At 41.2% G+C, this 21464-nt stretch overlaps 1 protein-coding gene across 1 annotated transcript in view; it reads left to right on the top strand.

Annotated features, from left to right (window-relative positions):
* Positions 1-419: 419 nt before the first annotated feature.
* The window catches only part of MAP1B (microtubule associated protein 1B), a 123727-nt gene continuing 102682 nt past the window's right edge, over positions 420-21464 (top strand). The window contains exons 1-3 of the mRNA XM_069084985.1: positions 420-520; positions 779-1015; positions 8456-8557. Coding sequence (XP_068941086.1) covers positions 472-520; positions 779-1015; positions 8456-8557 — 388 coding nt within the window. The 5' untranslated portion in view covers positions 420-471. The remainder of the gene's footprint in view (positions 521-778; positions 1016-8455; positions 8558-21464) is intronic.

Raw genomic sequence — 21464 nt, 5'->3', positions numbered from 1 at the left:
TTACTTTTCTTTGGCTGAGAAGACTCCAGTCAAATTAGGCAGGACCCCGAGTGTTGTTATTTTGGGGTCTCCAGAGCAACCCTAACCCTCTTCACCCACTAAGAGTTAATGAGGCGTTAATGAGGTCAGTGAGTGATCAAGGGTGGCAAGCCACCTGGAGACCACAAACATTGGTAGGCTAGGCCAGTTAAAGGGTTGGTCCTAGAAAAACAAATTCTCTGGACTGGTGAACTAGCCCCAAGGCTAAAAAAAATGTAGCCAAGGCCAGAGAATCTCAAAGGTGTGGTTGTGAGAGGTTGGAAAAGAGACATCTCCCCTTCTATGTAGCTGTAAGTGGCCTTTGGGGCCCAGTCTGGGGTGACGGAGGGGGGGGGTGTCTCCTAACCCTTTGCCCTAAGACCTAGCTCTGAGCATTGTCCACACACCTCGTCCCTTCTGCTTCCGGCCCGCGGGCGTGATGATTTGCTGCAGATGACATCAGCCCAGGGCTGCTGGAAGAGAGGCAGCCAGCAGCAACAACGTAAGGATGTGCCGGGTCCCTTCCTCCTCCTCTTCCTCCTCCTCCTCCTCCTCCCAGGCTCCCAGCGCTGCCCAGTCTCCATATAAAAGCGCCGCCGTCTCCCCGCCCTCTCTCACTCCCCTGCTACCCAGCTCCATTCCGCAGCTCTCTACTTAGGAAGAAGAGGGGGGGAGGGGGGAGGAGGCAAGAAGCCGAAGGAAGGGGTGGGAGGGTGGGGGAGGAAGCACCTTTGGAAATAATCCTCTCTCCCTGCCGCAGAAGAGAGGAGCGGACAGAGGAGAGGCGGCGGCAGTAGCGGGAAGAGTGGGGCTTGCAGGATGGCGACCGTGGTGGTGGAAGCGGAGTCGGAGCCGTCCTGCAGCATCCCCAACCCGGCATCTACCTCTCCCAGCCTTTCGCACCGCTTCCTGGACAGCAAATTTTACCTGCTAGTGGTCATCGGGGAGATAGTGACCGAGGAGCACCTGAGACGGGCCATAGGCAATATCGAGCAAGGTAAGGAAGAGTGGGCTACGAGACAGTCAGCCGGATGGCCAGTCCTAGCCTTGGCACTCCCTGTCTGGCCCTCGGGATCCCTCGGGATCTCAAAGCGCCAAGATGAGGCTGGGCGGAGGCAAGATGCAGAGAACAAAACCATCTTGGGTGCAGAATTACCCCACCCCAACACACACACACACACACACACACAAACACAAACCCTCCTCCGCCACCTTAACCTACTGTATGGACATCCTTTTGTGCTGATTTTGGTGGAGACGATTTATAGAAAAGAGAGCAATCAATTTCATAACCTTGAAAAATCTGTCAGCTGTGGACTTGGCCACAGCCTTCTTTTAATTAAAACGCAGGTGGGGGGAGGAGCGTGGGCCACAATAAGCCGGCAAAAGACGGGAGGCAAAAAGGATAAAATCTTGTTACCACTCCCTTTTACGTACCCCACCCCCCAGCTCCTGAGGTGGGGGGGGAAGAGGAACCCTCAAGTGGGGCTCTACTTCACTTGGAGACCATGTGCTGCGTAGCCTGGAGGATTGCATAGAAATTCTCGGCTAACGGCTATCACCAGAAAACCTCTTTTTGGTTTAAAGTCTCCAGCTCCGTCCCCTGTTGGCGTGAAGACTGGTGTGAAGACTGTCCCCACCCTTCCTTTATACCATCCCTCTCCCCAGTTTTTTTTCTGATGCTTTTACAGGGGCTGTGGGAAAAGGGTGGGGACAAGGAGACTGCTTTTATTCAGAAACGCAGCCCATCACCAGCTCCTGGCCTCGTGTGCCAAGTCCTTTAGCTGTACTTAATTCCATCGGGGAGAATGGGCTAGACAAAGTTGTGGGGCGGGGTTTATTCATTTGTGTTTTTAAAATCAGGTCTTAGGGAAGTTAAAAAAAAAAAGACGGGGGAGGGGGAGTGTGTGAATCAAGAGTGTCAAATACCCGTTGGGTCCTTGGACGCAGAGAGCGATCCATCTCCTTCCTTCTGTTTAATTCTTAGTTAAAGAGCTGAGTCCGTCCCTTAGTTGTACGTCCTCTGGGGCTCTAAAGGCGGGGCCGGTGTTTGTCATGTAGGTGCAGTATCTGGAGACAGGGACCAACACTCAGACCCAGCAGCCTCTGCAGGAAGGGGTGGTGCGCCACCCCACCACCCCCACCTCCCCTCCTCTGGGTGGTGCATTATATATTGCTGTCTCCTGCACAAAGATCCCCCACGATCCGAAGGGAGCCAGGGCGTTCTCTGCGTCCACACTTTGGGGAGGTGAGAAAGGGAACGCCGGGTGCCCGGCGCAGCGCGAGCTACCGGTGGTGCTGGGTGTAACACGGCTCCACCTCCCACTCCCTTGCACCCTCTTCTCTACCTTTCTAGACCACTCGCCATTGTGGCTCCTCTGTGCCTTTGGGGGTGGGAGGTGCATCCTCGCCCTTCTCCCCCACCCACTGGGTGCCCTCCATCCCCGACCCAGGCAGAGGTCATCCTGTTCTTCCGCAACCCTACCCAGCCCCAGTCTCCTAGCATCCTCTGTTCTCTCCTGAGTGATGCTGGAGAAGTATCTGCACAGATACCGGCTTGTGGGCGTGGTGCAGTCCGCACTGCGGTCCCTACGGCAGCCTGTAGCGGACAAAGGGCGTTCACACAGTTGGCTCCTTTGGAATAATAGAGGCACAATGAACATCTTTTTCTTTCTCTTTTTAAAAAATTCTTCTTAATTTGTTTGCTGTTTATCCACATTGAGAAAGCCTTCCTTGCGCACAGAACAAAAGGCTGCAGCAGGGAGGGGAGGGGAGCTGCAGACCTGCCTCACCACCAAGCCCCACACCAGAGCTGAGTCTTTTGTTTCTCTAACTTGGAAGCGCCGGTTTTCGTTTTCAGTGGCTAGGCTATTTGTACAGCGAGAAGACCTAGAGAACTCAAGAATAAGGAAGATTGGTGTCGGAAATGTCATACTTGAGCATTTTATTCATCTTTCGTGGTCAAACTAAGATTTTAAAATCTGACCTTCAAAAAAAATATACAAAGAAATAATGTAACGGTCAATCTCATTATCACACTCTTAGGAGTTTGGAGGGGAAAAAAAAGACAAGATCCTCATTTTTCAGCACCAGAGCCAAAAATAATGAGCAATTCTTCCCGGCATTTTTTTTCTTTTATTTGATTCTCATAATGCCCCGGTGAGGTAGACAGGGAAGGTGTTTTTATGCTCATTTTGCATGAGGCACTAAGGCTCAGAAAGGTTGCAACTTGTCCAAGGTCATACCAATTACTCAGTAGGAGAGCCAGGACTAGAATGGCAAATCTTGACTCGTAATCTAATGCCTTTTCACTGCTTAAAGTAGATAATGACAATTCTTACTTATCACTATTACATACAATTGGTGATTTAGGAAATAAAATGTATTAGAGATTGAAATTACAGAAATGAAAATGCTGTTACTTTCAGAGCCTTCCTTTCCTCATTCATAGCCTCTGGGCAATTTTGTCTTGTAGGTGTGGTTCAGCAATCAGCTCTGGACCTTAATAGTCTTTTTTCCCCATTGTTACTTGGCTGATAATTTCTTTTGGCTTGGTGTTAGTAGACTTATTCATATCTCTTCTGGTAGAAGACTAGCCAAGCCAGATAGAACCAGTATGCTAAAGGGCTTCTTGCCTCCTTTTTTTTTCTTTTTTTAAACTTTGGCATGAAAGCTTCAGGTCTGCCTTTGGCTTTCTTGTTGACACTCCTGTCTCTAGCTTTTATGGAGTCCCCAAATGATCTGACTGCAGTATTGATCCCAGGAACAATCAATCAAGTGATCGAGCAGAGTCCCCGCCCCATTCTCAAACTAGCAGATGCCACCCTTCATCTGCAGATGTGTCTCTTTGGTCCTCGAATCTTCCATGCAGGATTTAGTCATAGGGACCTCCTATCAGGAAGATACTGTTCGTGGCAGTTTTGAAAACATTTTAGATGACTTAGCAAGAAAATCTGGCCTACCTACCCTTAATTTTGCATTGGAGTTGTCTCAATATAGAACGTCACTGTATTGCCCTCCTCTGGAGGTCTTAGATTATAAGATGTTTTAGAGCTATGGATGGGTCAGCTGGCAAGCATTCATATGGCTTTGTGCCATAGGGTGTGTGTGTGTGTGTGTGTGTGTGTGTGTGTGTGTGTGTGTGTGTGTCCCTTGGAAAATGTTTTATAATCTTGCTCAACCATTTTTAACAGAGATTCAATAGATTTGGTTTGGAGATCCTTATAACTTGGTTACTTGTGCTGTTCTCTTTGAAGACTGGGGAATCATCTACAATATACCAGGAATAAACAGAAGAATGATAGATTTAGAACCAGAAGGGAATTTAGCAGTCATCTAAGCCAACCCCCTCATATTGGGGGGATAAAGAAACTGAGGCCCAGAGATGTTAATTAAGTGACTTGCTCCAATGTCAGAGCTAGTATTCAAACCCAGGTCTTCAGGCTCTAAACCCAGAGTTCATTCTCCTGTATTACCCTGCTTTCACTGAAGGTGTTTTTGGTGGTCGTCAACAGACTCTAGCAGATGCCACTCGAAACTCACAAGAGAAAGGTTATCATTGAGCCTTCTCAAATGCTGTTAAGAAGCGCTGTATGGTTTCTGTGACTGTCTCCTCCCATGTTTGAAAAGATGATTTTCCAAATGGCCTAGCTTTAATGACTTCGCTTAAGCACATGATGATGTCTAACTAGTCTCTCCTCAGGGCTAACTAGACTGTTCTTAAGGGATTTATTTAGCCCAGAACATAGACCCAGCAACCAGTTTCATTTCAAAAAGACTTCTCAGCTGTTTCCTTTAATAACAGAATGAATTAATAGGATTTAATACCTTGTACAGAGGATCCTAACACAAGAAGAAAAAATATTTTAATTGTAGCATCTGATTATAATTACATTAGAGTTGTTTAAATGATCCAAACTGCACAATAAAGAATAATTAGTGGTAGTTTGATGAGGCAAACTAGTATTGATAGGAAACGGGTTTCTATTAGCAAACATTGGGGATTCAGGTTGGTCTCAGAATAGATTACTTTTAAAAATTATGACAGTACAATACAATTTACTTGCCTCTATAACCTTGTCACTTTCCCCAGGCTTTTTGATTTAAGTTTAAGTTGATCTTACCATAATTTCCTAATGTCATTCTTTTATTTTAGATCTTTGAGATAATCAAATGATGGGACTTAAGTCAAAAGGAGTGGGGTGGGGAGAACTGTAGAGTGTTGGTAGTGGCTCAAGGAATTAAGCCAAGCAGAATTGAATTGAGATTTCTGGAAAATATTCAATTCTGATGATTTATTCTATCTCTTATATGCATATAGTCAAAAGATAGCAACCTTTCTAAACTTGTCTGGTTTTATCTCTGCCATGGCTCATATCAAAACTAGCCTATCCTTAGAACTTAAGGCAGCCACTGTATGCCTACCCTTATTAATTCACTTTGAGGGCTTCTTTTTTCCATAAGCCTGTAGCACTTTCACTGAGAAATAAATAATCATAAATGTCTTTCTGGGTTTAGTTTCATGTGTGGGATTTTGCCTGAGACCTGAATTATTGTCAAGGTTTTGAAACTGTGGCTCTCAGTACTATCTGACAGTCACTGCACAGAACATACATCTTCCAAGAGAAGTCTGCTAAAGAACATAGTAATTTTAGCATTATTTAGAATGAATAGGAAAATATTCACACATATTATAATTAAGTCCTTGCTATGTCTCATGATTAGCTTATTGACAAGCTATGCTGACAAGCCTAAAGACAAAGTGGAGGCCCAGGTCTGGATGGTGAAGAATTTAGTAGACAATAGCAATTAGGTGGCTCAGGAAGGAATTCAATAATCTTTCAGACTAGACAAGTATATAGTGTATACATTGAAATAAAATATTCTAATGAATTCAGACCTTTCAACCTGTCAAGTGCTCCTATGAGTGGAAAAGAACTCATTTATCATTTGTGCACTAAAAAGATCACCAAATCTCAATGTGCATTTCTCGTTAAAATTTAAGTAGTCCATTAGCACAGATGCAAACTGAGGCTATTAATGTTTCTAAGGAGACTAATAAAATCATATGTAATAATTTAGGCGCTCTTTAATAGAGTTAACTCTTTCACACTAGAGTTTTCCCCATCTATCACACGGGGAATTATATTACTATTTAGATGCTTTCTGGATTTGGGCAAACCTTTTTCTTTTCTTTTTAACTTTTTAGCAACTATGCACCTCTCTGAAAATGTTAAGTTAAAATAGGCTTTTGGTTGGAATATTTCTTTGTTTAAAAATTCTGAGATCAGCGGAGAGTTTGTCTTATAACACACAGTTGCAGTACAGAAATAGTAATTTTGATGCTTTGAAACATACCGAGGCTGAACAGGACAGCAATGAAACAAATGATTAAGAGATGTGATTAAAATTATATAGTGGCGTTTATGCTCTAAATCTCTTACCTTTGTGCCACTAATGACTAATAAAAACATGAACTCACCAGGTTGCATATTATAATAATTGACAGGTCATGTTTATGGGGAGCTTAAGTGCTTGGCATACATTATCTCATTTGATCTGCACAACAGCCCTGTCAGGTAGGCACGGTAGTTATTATTAACCTGATTTTATAGATGAGGAACCTGAATCTTAGAGAGGGTGAGCAAGTTATGGACATTATGCCCTCAAGTTATACAGTAACAGAAAGGAGACATGGACCCAGCCAATTGTTTTTTCTTTTAAATCCATCTGTTCACCAGTCTCATTGGTAGGTGTGTCTAATAATCTGATTGCTTTGTAAATGCCTGCCAACTGTACTGGGTTGGAGAGTGATAACTGGGCTAGTAAACAAAAGACCTGGGTTCCAGTTACGACTCTGCTGCTAACTAGCTGTGGGACCCTGGATAAATCATTTTACTTTTCCTCATCATTCCACTGCCCTCATCTGTAAAATGAAGGAATTGAATGTAGACATACACTTTGTGTGTGTGTGCGTGTGTGTGTGTGTGTGTGTGTGTGTGTGTCTGTGAAGCAGACTGGTGAAGCCTATAGACCCCTTCTCAGAATAATGTACTTAAATGCATAAAATCAAAATATAAGATTACAAAGGAAATGAATTATATCAAAATACAGTTTTTGAAAAAAAAAAGTCTTTTTTAAAACAATAAGTTCACAAGCTTAGGTTAAGAACCCTTGTAATAAGTGATATCTAACCTCATCCTTCCCTCTCTCTTCAGCTTTATTAATGTGGGGACCCTTGAGGGGTTTTCTCCAGGCCTGTGTTAGTGTTTGTTGAATGGCCTTTGCAAAAGCCACAGGCTTTCAGACAGTGATCCCTGCTTTACCCAGTGCTCTATCAGGGAAACCTAAAAAGTCAACTATACGGGATACTGTGGTTTCCCAATCTCCCTTCTATTCCCTCATTCCTACAGATACATACAGAGGCTGGTATTCCTTCCCAGGCTCTCCCTTTAGGATGGCAGAACAGGCAAAGGAAGGAAGAGGGAAGAAGGATGGGATCACAGAGGTTGTCAGTGCAGGAAATTGACTTTCATCCTGCTTCCCACACTCACTTCTCAGCTGACTGCAGCTTCCTTTCTATACAAGGGAAGCTTACACATTTTTTTCTAGAGTAGATAAGCCATCAATTCCAATTTTACAGAGGTTTTATGATTTAAAAAATATATATTACCTTCCTTTTTTACCCCAGGATATGAAAACTTAATAAAAATTGCAGTGAATAAAGGACTGTCTGCTAACTTGCTCAGGTAATGTGCCTGGAAAAGGATAGTTAGTCCAAATCCTGAATACTGAGAGAATCAGGCTTTTACTCAGGATTACATAAAACTTTCTTAACTTGGCACTAAAGAATCAGAGATGCAGTATTCAAAGATAGGGCTTGTGAAGAGTAGAGGACACACCCACAGTGGAAATAGAATAACTTAGAACCAGAGCCCTGAAAATGAATCCCTGTTCTCACCCCCTCCAAAATATCCTTTCCTTTAGCTGGGACCACACCCAAACCATGAGTAGACCATTCGGACACCAAGGGAGCATTCCAATGGCCTTATAGCCCAAACTCTACCTCTTAGGGTTTCTTTCCTTGTTCTTCCTGTTCCCATCCTGGAGTGGAGCCTGTCATTTCCCTAATGAGTGTTTTCTTTCACTTGTCCAAAAAAGCAGTATTTAAATTTTATGAGGAGTTAAGAGTACATCCTATTCTTGTCTCTCCCCCTCCTTCCCTACTGTATTCTAGCCTAGATGAAGTTTCCTTAGTTTTCTAAGAGAAGGGTATTTAATTCTGTGGTACCCACCACAGTTCTTCATAAAACTCTCTAGGGAGAGAGTTTCTACATCCTTCCTTAAAATTCCGGAAATGTTCGTTTGATGTTTTCCAAACCACATTTGGATGACTAACTGGATATATGGCTTCTCTCTTTCTTTTCTTTCTCTTCAGGAATCCGATCATGGGACACAAACCTGATTGAATGCAACTTGGATCAAGAACTGAAACTTTTTGTATCTCGACATTCTGCACGATTTTCTCCTGATGTTCGAGGTGATTTTATTGAATAATATCGAAAGTATAGAGTTTAAAATGAAAGCATAAATTTGTTGTATGAAGGGAACCATTCCTTGAGGGTCCCTTAAGTCCTTCAATTATTTGGAAAGATTGCTGGGTATTATTTGATATGCAAACATATTTAGACATTAGCAGCATTTAAATGTATAATCATCCATATGTGGGTTATCTTAAGAAGTGTGAATTCTTGGGAGGAAATTTTTTAATCCTAGGCTTATTTCTGTCTGCCCTGCAATGCAGTCCTGAGCCCTCCTCCCTTTGTAGCTAGTTGGCATATACTCAGGAAAAGCAAAATAATCTTGTTCATCTTAGCCAGATACCATTAGGGACAGAAACCAAATTCACTTTGGCATTCCAAACCAAATGCAAACAATCAAGGGTAACAGAGAGCTGACAAGTCTATCCTACCAACATAAGAGCTTTCATGAGATGACAGCCAGTCTTGCAAAAGATTGATTGTAAAAGATATGGAAACTTGTTGTGGACAATCCTGATGGCCTCTTCTCGGTAGGCATATAATCTGAATTCAAGGAGTGGACTGATTTGTGTGAATGTGGCTATGTCTTCTTTCCCCTATTCTCCTGGGGATGGCAATTTTCAATACAACTGGGGTACAGCCTAAGGAATGAAAGCAAAACAAACTCCCTATGGAAAGATCCATCCTAGCGTGAGGCAGGGGAAGGGGCAATAGCCTCATGCTATTGCGTTAACTGGCCATAAGACAATGAAGATCCATATTGTTCTTTGGCTATTACTTGAATTTTGGGTAATATACAGTTGAAAATTTCTTTTTCTTATGAGCTTTCAGTCTTCTTGCTAGTCTCTTAGTATTGTATCAGGGAGAAACTGGGCTCAGTATTTCTTTGAGCGAGATCAAATTCTTGTCTCGTATATCACTTTGGGAAACGTCCCACAGCATCCTGCAGACTGAGAATCTAACCCAGTCAGTAAATTCGTGATTCATTCATTAGCAGTTCTGCTAGCAGGCTCTCTGTGGCTGTCGGTTTAAATCGAATACCCTAGGATGACTGCAGAATAAGGGCTGTGTAGCTTTCAGTTAGCCAGATGGATAGTTTCTGGAAGTGAGTGAAAAATGCTAAGCTGCACTGTCAAATTCAGCATGAGCTTGTTCAGTGAGAGTTGGTATGAAGCTATATAGTGCTCTTCATATGGAGTACTACTGAATTTTACTGGAAATCAGAATAGGAAAATTTTTATGCATTCATGATGCCATACTGTAGCAGGTGATTTACTAAAGTTACTAGACGTAATCCTTTTAGGACACAGAAATCATAGCTTTCTTTTGTCATGTTGTGAATATAAAAGGAAGTAGTCTTTTTTTCCTGGCAAGATATATCTTTTTAGGAAAATTCTGGTAAGAGAACAAATATTTGGCTAGTTTCGTTTTATGAAGTTATTGTTCAAAATTCCTTAAAAGGCAGCTTATTAGATCTTTTTTTTCCTTTTACTTGTTAAAACAAACATAGGATTCTCAAAATGGTCATTGAGGTCATTCATAGTCTTCCTGCTAGTCTCACTTGATCCTCATAATTACCCTATGAGAAAGGCTATTATTCTCCACATTTTACAGATGAGGAAACAAGCTAAACACAGGTTAAGTGACTTACCCAGGGTCACACAGCTAGGTGTCTAAGGTAAGAGTTGAACCCAGGTTTTCCTGAGTCCTACAGTCTACTTCATTTAAATACAACAATAGCTTGCACATGGTTTTGGGGAAAGTCCTTGTTATTGTAAATTAATGGTCCCAAGACTTCTTTTGGGCATGTTGCAGAATTGTATCCTGGAGGGATGAAAACTAGTTTTAAACTCATTATTCTGGCCAGAGAAGGCCCCGTACTTCCTGGCTACCTGATTTTATATATATATCATGAAAGAGAACTTGTCCCAAAGGCGGTGGTAGTAACTTAGACATAGAACTTGAAGGACTTTTTCTAATATTATTAATGACATAGTATTTAGCATTTATGTAATGCTATAAAGTTTATAAATCAGTTTATATAGATATTGGATTGAATCAAGTCATGTTGAATTTATTTTATATGTATATGTGTATATTTATGTAGATATTTATCTATAATCTCATTTGATCCTCATAATTACCCTTTGAGAAAGGCTATTATTATCCCCATTTTACAGATGAAGAAACCACTAAAACAGGTTAAGTGACTTGCCCAAGGTCACACAGCTAACTGTCTGAGGTAAGAGTTGAACCTAGGTCTTTCTGACTGCTACTCCAGGATGCTATTCACTCTGCCACCTAGAAGGCATCTAGTCAAACTTCCTCATTTTACAGGTGAGGAGACTGAGGCCCAGAGCAGTTAAAATTACTTGCTCAAGGTTACACAAGGGCAGAACTAGAATCCAAACAGATATTCTGGTTTCAAATCCAGCTTTCTTTTCTACTAGATCACACAGCATTTTTGCTGAAGAAAAGAGCTCACCATTCCAACAGAGGGTTGGCATTAGCTATTTTCTGCTCTCACTAGGAAGAATTTTTGGGAGAGATGTGACTCTTACTTGAGCCTTAACACATCCTTCACCCATTCAGTGACTCTCCACTTGCCATGATTCTGCAGAGCCTAAGGCAGACACTAGAGTTCATCCACAGAGGGCACGTAAACACAGCAGACCCTCTGTTGGATCTCCAACATCAAGAAGCCATCTTGAAAAGATGAGTGGGCCCGTGACACAGCACAAGTCTAATCATTTCCAATTCCCCATCTCATCTGTCCCTCAATAATCTAGTTATCCATCACTTATGGTCCTCTTTTATAACCTTCTTATTCCATCTTTCCAGTTCTCTCATAACCTCTCACACTCGATTCCTTCTTGGCTTTTTCCTCTCAGCTCGTAATCCCTCACCCACCCAGATTTTGTCTTCATGATTATTCAGGGGAGGAATAATGGTTGACAGTATGCCATTATATGTACATGCCAATAGCTACTGCTTTTCCTAATGGCTTTGTTCTTATGAACTCCTCGGCAGTAGCCTTGAAGTTATCGTTGAAAGAGATTACCCAGATGGCTAATTCCAAATCATTCCTGTACAGAAACTTCAAAATAAAGAAATACCTTGTCTGTGTTAAGTCCTGCTCATGATGTCAAGCTAGCCAGGGGGAAGATTATCTTTTTTCTTACTTGGCTTGTTGTTTTGTAATTTCCATTCAAGATTGGTTTATAGGGTTTTATTGTCACTATTAAGGCATGGTTTTAGAGTGATCATACTTCATGTGGGAATCCTCTGAACAGGATGGAGGCAAACTTAACAACAAAGACATTCAGTTCATGTTGTCCGTTCTTTAAATGCTTCAGCCCTAAACTGAATAATTAGAACAGTTTTGTTTTTGGAACTTGTGGGCCTCATGGCTTTTCTAAGATTACCATTCATTTCCTAGGCAGCTATTTAATAGGCCTCGAACCTATTCATACCAAAGATGTCATCAGTAGGAGACCGATTGGTAATCTCATGGTCACTTTTAACCTTGTCTTAGTCCAGGCCAATTACCCGGAGGTGAAAAGTTAGATAAATATTCATGCTTCATATCATTCACTCAGGCCAAAAATAAGGTCTAGTAATTGAATAGTTCAATAATGGAGTGACAGCCTGAATTTTCCTTAGATTTATACAATCATATAATAAAATATCTGTTTATATTCAGAAGGAGTGTGGTGCTGTAGAAAGGGAAGGCACTCAATTGGCTTTGGAGTGAGATGACTTGAGTTCAAATCCTAGCTCTGCCATTTACTACCTGTGATATTTATTGCCTTGGGCAAGTCACTTCTGATCTCCCTGTTTCTGTTTCCACATCTGTAAAAAGATGTTGGAAGTAAGCTCTAAGGTCTCTTCCAACTCTTGTCTGTAACCAACTTTGATTCACTTTATTAATGCCTACACATAGGTTACAGACTTCCTTTTTTTTTTTTTTTTTAGTTAAATTGCTTTCTTTCCCCAACTCACTTGACCTCCTTCTGCTGAGCTTAGGTAATCACATCCAAGGACAACAGGAGGAAACATCTCAAAGCATCAGAAACATGAGGAAAAGCACTCCAAATATTTTTGTCCTAAAGAAATGAGAAGTGTTTAAAATTGCTCTCCATTTTTATTTCCCTCTGCTGCTTTTCTCCTGCCCCTCTATTTAAAGCAATGTGACAGCGATTTAGGGTACAACCAAATATGGAAATCATTGTTTCTTTGTTTTACTCAGTAAGAATACGTTTGAGGATTAACTTTGACTACCAAAAAATGCTAATCTTAGGTGTCTGTAACTTTAATAGAAGCTTCATTTTTTAACAAATCACACTGAAGGCTGTTTTTAGAGGCATGTTTGTGTTTGATATGACTAGAGATTACCAATGACTTTAGAGGACCCTGGGAATCGTACAGCACCAAGTCACACATATGACTGGACTGAAGTGGGATGCGAAAAGTCAGGAAAAGGTTTATTTCATTGACACAGCAGATTGGGGGAAGCAGATAACAGCTCATTAGTGCAGAGCTGATGGCTGGCACAGGTCTTCTAAGGCAGTGATGGCTGTGCACAAGATGATTCTTTCACTTCTTCTGCAAACAGTTTCAACAGTCTCCCACCTGCCTCTGATAAGCAAGTCACTTGGGACTTTGCAACTGAGATTTCTTTTTTCTCAGTCATGAAATAAATCACAAAAACTTGTATTTAAATATTTTGCCACTTGTTTGAACAATGTGGTGGCCCCCTTAATAAAATCTCCAATGTGATGAAATTTTCATTTTGTTAATTTTACTTTTAAAAAACCTATTCTTTTGCCTTAAAAGAAAATCTCAGCAAAGTGAGATTTTTTTCCTGCAATTTCATGTCCCTAGGCACTAGTTTTTTGATAGTGAATTAAAAATCAAGCCTTATGAAATTAAGTCATGCAAATCCTTCACTTCCATAGACATTAATGAGGCAAGATTTTGTGCCTAATATTTTTCCATAGCAAGATAAAAATCCTCTTGGAAAATGTCTAAGGTTGTATCTGAAAGCATCTTCTTTCTCTGTCTAGACATGTATGTTTAGTCTGTCATGCTGTAGAATTATAGCTTAATTGTATGTGACTAGAATGCATCGGCCTGCCTCCCTATGATGACAATAATGAATGTGTAGCCCTGCTCTCAGCCTTTAAATAAGGCACAAAAATCTACGTTCCCGTAGCATTAAAGAGTCTGACTTAACCCTGAAAGCACCAGGAAATTGAGTGGAAGTTGATACTTTATCCCTAAGGTACTCCGAAGTGCTTTGATGTTAAAACACACACACACACACACACACACACACACACAAGGGTGCCTTCTATTGCATCATGCAAAGGCTTGGGGGATGGGGAAGGGGGTATTAAAAAAGATGACAAAGGCAGCCCTTGATTTTTGTTGAGGTACCCAGGGCTGCATTTAATATCCATTCAGGCAAACCCAGCCTTTTAGGGAGTAGACCCCCTATTTTAATGCAAATTATTACCATTCTCCCATTTATTTCCTCCCCAAAGCTTTCCCAATCCAGTTCTTGTGAATGGTCTCCCATTCAAATGTTAGCAGATAGGAACAGCCACTGTGTTGGGACTGTACCATGGGTATCTCAGGCCCCCTTCCCCCCTGCCCCTCCCCTTTCTTTTGAAACATCCAAAGGGACTAAATCCTTCTGATGATAAGACTCAGAGTTATGTATTGTACTCCATACAATACATAATTCTTGGGAGATTTAAATAGAACTTCAGTTCCAGGCCCAACTGAAATTCTTGGGTCTTTTGTGGCCACATTCTCATGTTACATTAATGTGCCCCAGTGAGTTTGTTTTGTTTTTGTTTGTTTTGTTTTTTGTTTTGTTTTTAAAACTTGTATGGTGTTAGTTAAAAAAAAAAGTATCAACATGAAACCATGGTTTTCAGGCGTGCCTTGTGGCTCATGGGAAGCAAATGATGGCTCAGACCAGTAAATGAACCAGCCCAGAAGTATCTATTCATCTTCTTTTGAGGATTAAGAAGCTATGGTTTACCCTGGGGATGGTAATGGCCCTCGAGGGATTGTTAGAGTGCACTGTGGAGCCACTCCAAATGGATCGAGGCAGTTAGGAGGCTAGGGGAAATTGCCTGCCTGAGTTCAGTGGCCATTTTGAGAGATGGCTGTAGTTCTTAGTTCCTCCATTAACCCCCACCACATCTATTCCAGAACTCTGCTTGCTTTTCAGCAGTCATAGTGAATAGCAGTGCTCCTTCCCAATTAGCAGAACTCAGAAAACATCTAAAGCCAGGTTGATGTTCAAGCCACCCTTTGGAGTTCCTACAAAAAAATCAATAAAAATAGCCCCTAGATTTTCTTTATCTTCCACTTCCACTCCAGCCCCTGTCTACACATGTACTTGACTCTTCTGTTTAAGGAGTTTTCCTGGACTCTCATGGGGGTTGGACTCCTTTTAACTTATGGAAGAAGAAGAAGAAGAATGGGATGGAAGTATACAGCAGACACATTTTTCCCAGTCAACAGCGTTTTTTTTTTTCAGTGTTTTATTGATTGATTTTTTTTTAACATCAGTGTCATTTTCCCATGACCCTCCCATTTATTTTCCCATTACGATGACCCTAATCGTACCCTCCTTTATAGCAATTTAGCATAGTTAAACAAAACAAATCAAAGCATTGCCCACATCTGCTCCCATAAGGCACCACCCTTGTGCCAAGAAGTCCCAACTGGTCACTGTGTTGATCAGAGATCTCAAGCTTTTCAGGGTTGTTTTCCTTTACATTGTTGTGGTCATCAATACTGAAAGAGTTTGTGTTGAGCACCTACTATGAACAGTGAAGACAAGCTGGGGGATACAAAGAAATAGATGTGCCCTCTGCCCACAGGGAGTTTAAAGTTTTAATTGGGAAGATGAAACATGTACACATAACTTTAAAAAACATCTTGATATTGTATGAGGGAGTGGGGTGAGACAGAGGGGAACAGAGCAGAATGCTTTTGTGGTCTGTCTATAGATCCCTGAGGACAGAGGATAGGCTTGAGCCTGGTCCCTCTAACTCTGTAGCTCCTGATTCCTTTGTAATGACAAAAGCCTACCCAGAAATTGCCTCCAGGTGCCAGCCATAAATAGGATACTAGACTAATTAAAGAGTTACCAGGGCAACAATCAAATATCACCTATAATTCATACTCAGACATTCATCTTATTTTCTCTGACCTAGCCTGCTGGCAAAGTTTATTTCATTTTAAGTCATCTTAATAAAGAGAAATGCTGCAGAGATAAGGGGTGAGGAGAAATGATTCAGAAACTCCATAAAGTCCCATAGGAACTAGAGAGATAGTATTTTAGAATTAACATGGTTCCAAAACATTTAAATAAAAAATGAATGTGATTTCCATAACTGATCCCAAGTTTGATTAAAAACTGCCTTGCAGTAATGACTGAAAAGATGATTGTATGTAGTTTATGCAACCAGGGATGAAATTCTAAAAATAATTTCTTTTAATGAGCTTATACAGTAGTAATAATTATTTTTAAAATTTTCTGAGGACTACTACCTCCTCAAGGCCAAAGGAAAAGTAGGGTTTGCTTGGGTGTGATTCCTCTTAGTAATTGCTTACCATTGGCTTTTGAGACCTTGGGCAAATCACATAATCTCTTTGGTCCTCAGTTATCTCATCTGTAAAATGGGAGGTTTGGAGTAGGGATGACCCTTCCATCCTTAAATCTTAGGATCTCATTATCAAGATTCAGATTTAAGCTTCCTCCTAAAAATTTCCTGGTAGCTCTCCAAAGGTATGAAAATAAAATGGTATCCCAAGTCAATCTTTGAGGACAATGTTGGGCAACCTATCATTCTTTCTGGTCAGGCCCTTTCTCTCTAATTAATACAGGTTTGTCAGCTCAGGTTGTGCATGAGCTACTGCTGAACACATTGGACCAAATTCTTGGAGCCCCTTCTCCCTCCCATGTAGATCATCTGATGAAGAGAATGCCAATTTTCCTACTAATGAAATAACAAATGCATGTAGCACCTTTCTCCAGGAAACTCACAGTATTTGACAGATGTGGCCTCATTAGTCCCTGATATATCAGTCAGTGAAAATAGCACATACAAAGAAATAACCTGGAATCCACACAAGACAGAATGGAATAAGTCTCTAATCGAGTCAGATTCCTGGTATCTGACATGGAAAAGAGTCAGCCATTTTTGAGCAGTTGTCCTCTGCCATTTTAAAGATCCCCTTATAGGGGTTTATTTTGACTCTTCTAGGATTAGAACTGACAGGGTGTGAATCTACTTTATGAAAATAAGCCACCCTATATTTAACATAATGGATGTTCAAAGGTACCACAAACACCCTGCTAGGATGTCCTAACGCTCACCAAATTTAATAAGATTTGCTTTCAAACCTAGCAGCAATTGATGCTTATAAAATTTACTCGGAGAAGCCAAAGAGATCCTAGAGAGACCCTTCTTTGTAGGGACCAATAAAAAAGTTAAAGTATCCTTGTTAAAATTTTTGTTTCAAGTATATTTTGTGGGAGATGATAAGTGTTAGATCAAGGTATGTGGTTAACCAGAAGGCTCAGATACCTTCAGCTTCTGGATAAACAAAATTTTGTTGTAAACAGATTTGGCATTTTAGCAGTTGAAGGCATGAGGCAGTGTGGTGAAGTAGAGTGGTGGAATAGAAGTGCCAAGGCTTGAGCTCAGGCCCCCAGTTCTAAAAGCTGTACCAGTTTTTAGCAAATCATGCTTGCTGTCTGGGCCTCAGATTCCTTATCTGTTAAATAAAGCATTGGACAAGGTCATATTCACTTAAGTTCTCTTCCAGCTTTAAAGACCTATGCTTTGTCTGTCACTGTTATCATCCTTTCCAAAGTTGCCAGTATCTACTTGACGCTAAATCCATTGGCCTTTTTTCAGTCCTTATTTTACTTGATTCTCCATAGCTTATGACACTGTCCCTTCTTGTTCTCTTTTCTTCTTTGGCTTCTTAGACACTGCTGTGTTTTGATTTTCCTCCTACCTGTCTGATGGTTCCTTCTTAGCTTCTTTTGCTGGATTATCCTTATGCTCCCATGCTCTGAAGTATGTGTATTCTCTCAACTCTCTATCTTTGTACCCTCTCTTAGAGGATACAGACTTCCATTGGTTTGATCATCATATCTATAAAAATTTATATATTTAGCCCTTGTCTTTTTCTCCTGAACTCCAGTCCCACATTACCAAACTACCTGCTAGACATTTCTGTTCAGTTATTTTCAGTAATGTCCAACTCTTTGTGACCCCATTTGGGGTTTTCTTAGCAAGGATACTGGAGTGGTTTGCCATTTCTTTCTCCAGTTCATTTTACAGATGAGAAAACTGAGGCAAATAGAGTTAAGTGACTTGCCAAGGGTCACATAGCTATTAAGTATCTGGGGCCAGATTTGAACTCAGGAAGATGAGTCTTACAGACTTCAAGCCCAGCACTCTATCCACTGAGCCACTTAACTGCCCTGTTTCTACCCACTGGAATCTCAGAATCAGTTTGACACAGACTGGACTCATCTTTATCCCCCCCTCCTCCCCAACCTGTCCCTCTTCCAAATTTCCATCTGTTGAGGGTACCACCATCCTTGAAGTCACCTGGATACACATCCCCCAAGTCATCCTTGACTCCTCTCACCCTTCCCATATTTAATTAATTGTCAAGTCTTATCCATTCTTCAGACTCATAGAAAATCTCCCTTTAGCACATCTCCAGTATTTGTGTCCTCTCCAATGATATAACCACTACCCTAGTTCAGTGACTCATTGCCCCAGGTCTGGACTATTGCCACAGTCTCCCAATTCCCAGATTTCAATCTTGCATAAAGCTGTCAAATTGATTTTCCTATAACAAAAGATCTGGCCATATCGTTCTCTTACTCTGAAATCTCCAGTGCCTCCCTGGGACAGAATACAGACTCCTCAGCCTGGATCTAAAGCTCTCCTCAATCTGCATCCCACTTCCATCCTTAGCCTTGTTCTGTATTATTTCCCTTCATGGATCCATGTACCCTCCATTCTAGTCAGCTCATCTATCGGTTCCTTGTAGCATACATGCTTTGGTATGGTTTGTTCTCTATGTCTGGAATGCATTCCTTCCTTCCATCTCTTAAAATCCTTATCTTCAAAGTACAGTTTAGGTCTTACCTCTTACATCAGGCTTTTTCAAATCTCTAGTTGTTACTGATCTTTCCCTCTTGAAATTACTTCATATTACTTAGTATATATTTTGTATTTAGTTATTTGTGTATGTGCTGTGTTCTTTTTTCTCCTCCAAGAAGACTGGATACTTTTTGAGGGTAATGATTGTTTTGCCTTGATATTCTTAGTGAGTTAGATCCCCAAACTTCCTTATACTGACAGCCTTCCTCATAAAGACGCTTGAATCTCATATTCACTATAGATAACATAGTGCTTTGCACACAGTTGGAGCTTAATAAATTTTGTCAAGCTAAATCGAAATTGAATTGTATTCCTCAGAGCACCTGATCTGCACACGACAAATCAGCATTCATATGTTGAATGTCTACAATGGCAAGGCACACTGATAGGTAGTTGGGACACCCAAAGAGGCTAATGGAACTACTCTCACCAGCAAGAGCTCATGATTTCTTTAGGGAATCCATATGTACACATACAAAAGGATAACTGAAAATATGAGGCATTATATGATAAATACCAAATGAATGAGATAGATACTTATTGCCTATAGAAGTTCAGATCTAGGTCTATTGGCATTGTCTACCTGCTTTTCATTCAACCTATTTAAAAGAAAAGAGGAGGGGTGGCCAGGTAGCACAGTGAGTAAGAGCACCGGCCCCAGTGTTGGGATGACCTGGGGGATCAAATCCGGGCTCAGACATTTAGAAACCACTCAGAAACACCTGGCCATGTAATCTCGAGCAAGTTACTTAACCCCAATTGCTTAGGGGTGGTCAGGTGGCTCAGCAGCGAGCACCGGCTCCAGTATCGGGATGACCTGGGGATCAAATCCGGGGGCAGATACTTAGCACCACACCCAGAAATAACTGGCCGTGTAACCTTGAGCACTTAACCCCGATTGCTTTAAAAAAAAAAAAAAAAGGAAGAGAGGGAAGCAAAAATGCAACAAATGCTGGTCAACAGAATTCTCTTTGTGGCTTAGTAACATTGAATTCGAAGAAGGTTAAGCTGGCACGCTGGTGTTGGGTCTACATTTCAAGTTAAGCCCTTTCATTGGATGTGGGAAAGAATCCACATGTTCAGGCTTCACACTCTCTGAAATGATCCCCTCTGAGGGTAAGACTCCAATAAGCTACTGATACTCAAGATTTTCCTGGTTTCTGACCTCTAGAAAACAGGGATTCTAGCAAGCCTTTGTAGACCTCGAAGACCAACTGTGAAAGCATGTGAAGCTCTATCCAGCTCCCCTACAGTGAAGAGACAGATGCTGTGAGAGGTCAGGGGGCTTGCCTAAGAATCATTTAGGCATAAGTAGCAGAGGGAGGATTCGAACCAAGGGTCTTACTCCAAAACCCATGGGCATACCACTACATCAGACCATCTTGCCCTGGAGTTTGTCAAGTCTTATCTATTCTTCAGATGCGCAGCAAATGTCCCTTTCGCACATCTCCAGTATTTGTCTCCTCTCCAATGATATAACCACTACCCTAGTTCAGTGACTCATTGCCCCAGGCCTGGACTATTGCCACCATCTCCCAATTCCCAGATTCCAGTCTTGCACAAAGCTATCTCAGAGAAGCCATATTTCGGTCATCCTTGTGTAAGGGTGAGACCTGGTAGAGTTAGATTCCAAAATTTCCTTATATTGACAGCCTTCCTCATAAAGATACTTGAATCTCATATTAATGTAAAAGTTCTGGTTCAGGGAAGTTTATAGGAGCAGGCTTGTTTGTAGGCATGTTATTTGAAAAGTTGAATTAAAATGACCTCTTTGGGCCTCACTTTCTTCCTCAGTAAACAAAGGGGGCTGGAACAGATGATGTTTGAATTACATTGGAATTCCCCCTACTCACTTTACTACTGCAAGGTTTTTTTAACCTCTCTGGGACTCAGTTTCTTCATCTGTAAAGTGAAGGACTGGACCAGATAAACTCCTCTTCAAGTTCCATGACCTGTTACATACAATGGCAAACATACGGATAAAAAAATAGCAAACAAAGGTTAAATTATAGATGGTTTGTTGATATAACGGCTGAATATTTGAAAATATCTAGATTTTTTTTTTTTTACTGAAACTTTGAAAATGAACACAGTGAAATTTTTCCCCGAGTGTCCATGTCAGGTGTTGACTCGGTTTAAGCTTTTTGTCCTCCTAAATGGACTGAAGATTGAAGCTGGTGAGGTTTGGCCATGACCAGTGTGCTGACTTTATCCACAGTGTGGATATTTGAGGATGGGTTACATTTAAGTCAGAACCGTTTGAAATGCATATCTTGCCACATGAACAATTAATTAACACTGCATAATTTAACAAGTCAGTACATGTAAATACGAAGGCACTGGGGAAGCAGCGCTTGAATCAAATCAGTACTGACAACCCACAACTTGTACAGAGGCAATAATTGCCAGAGAAAGCCATAATCATACTATTCAGAAAAAAAAGTGATGTGTAAAAAAATGAGTCTTTGATGTTTCCTTGTTGGCTGCTAGAACCATTAAGGTAACTATAACTTTATCCTCTCTCTAATTTGTTTTTTTTTTTGTTTTGTTGTTGTTTAGTTGTGACCCCATGGGCCATACTGTCCGTCAGGTTTTCTTGGCAAAGATACTGAAGTGATTTGCCATTTCCTTCTCCAGCCTCTAATTTGTCACACATTTGCTATCCTGAATACCTAGGGTAGAAGTGGAT

Source organism: Petaurus breviceps, unplaced genomic scaffold, assembly GCF_028583685.1.
Source record: "Petaurus breviceps papuanus isolate PSGF00001 unplaced genomic scaffold, PetGlider_PUasm1.0 175, whole genome shotgun sequence".
NCBI lineage: Eukaryota > Metazoa > Chordata > Mammalia > Diprotodontia > Petauridae > Petaurus > Petaurus breviceps.
Note: the sequence above shows the minus strand (reverse complement) of the source record. Positions and strands in the feature narration are given on the sequence as shown.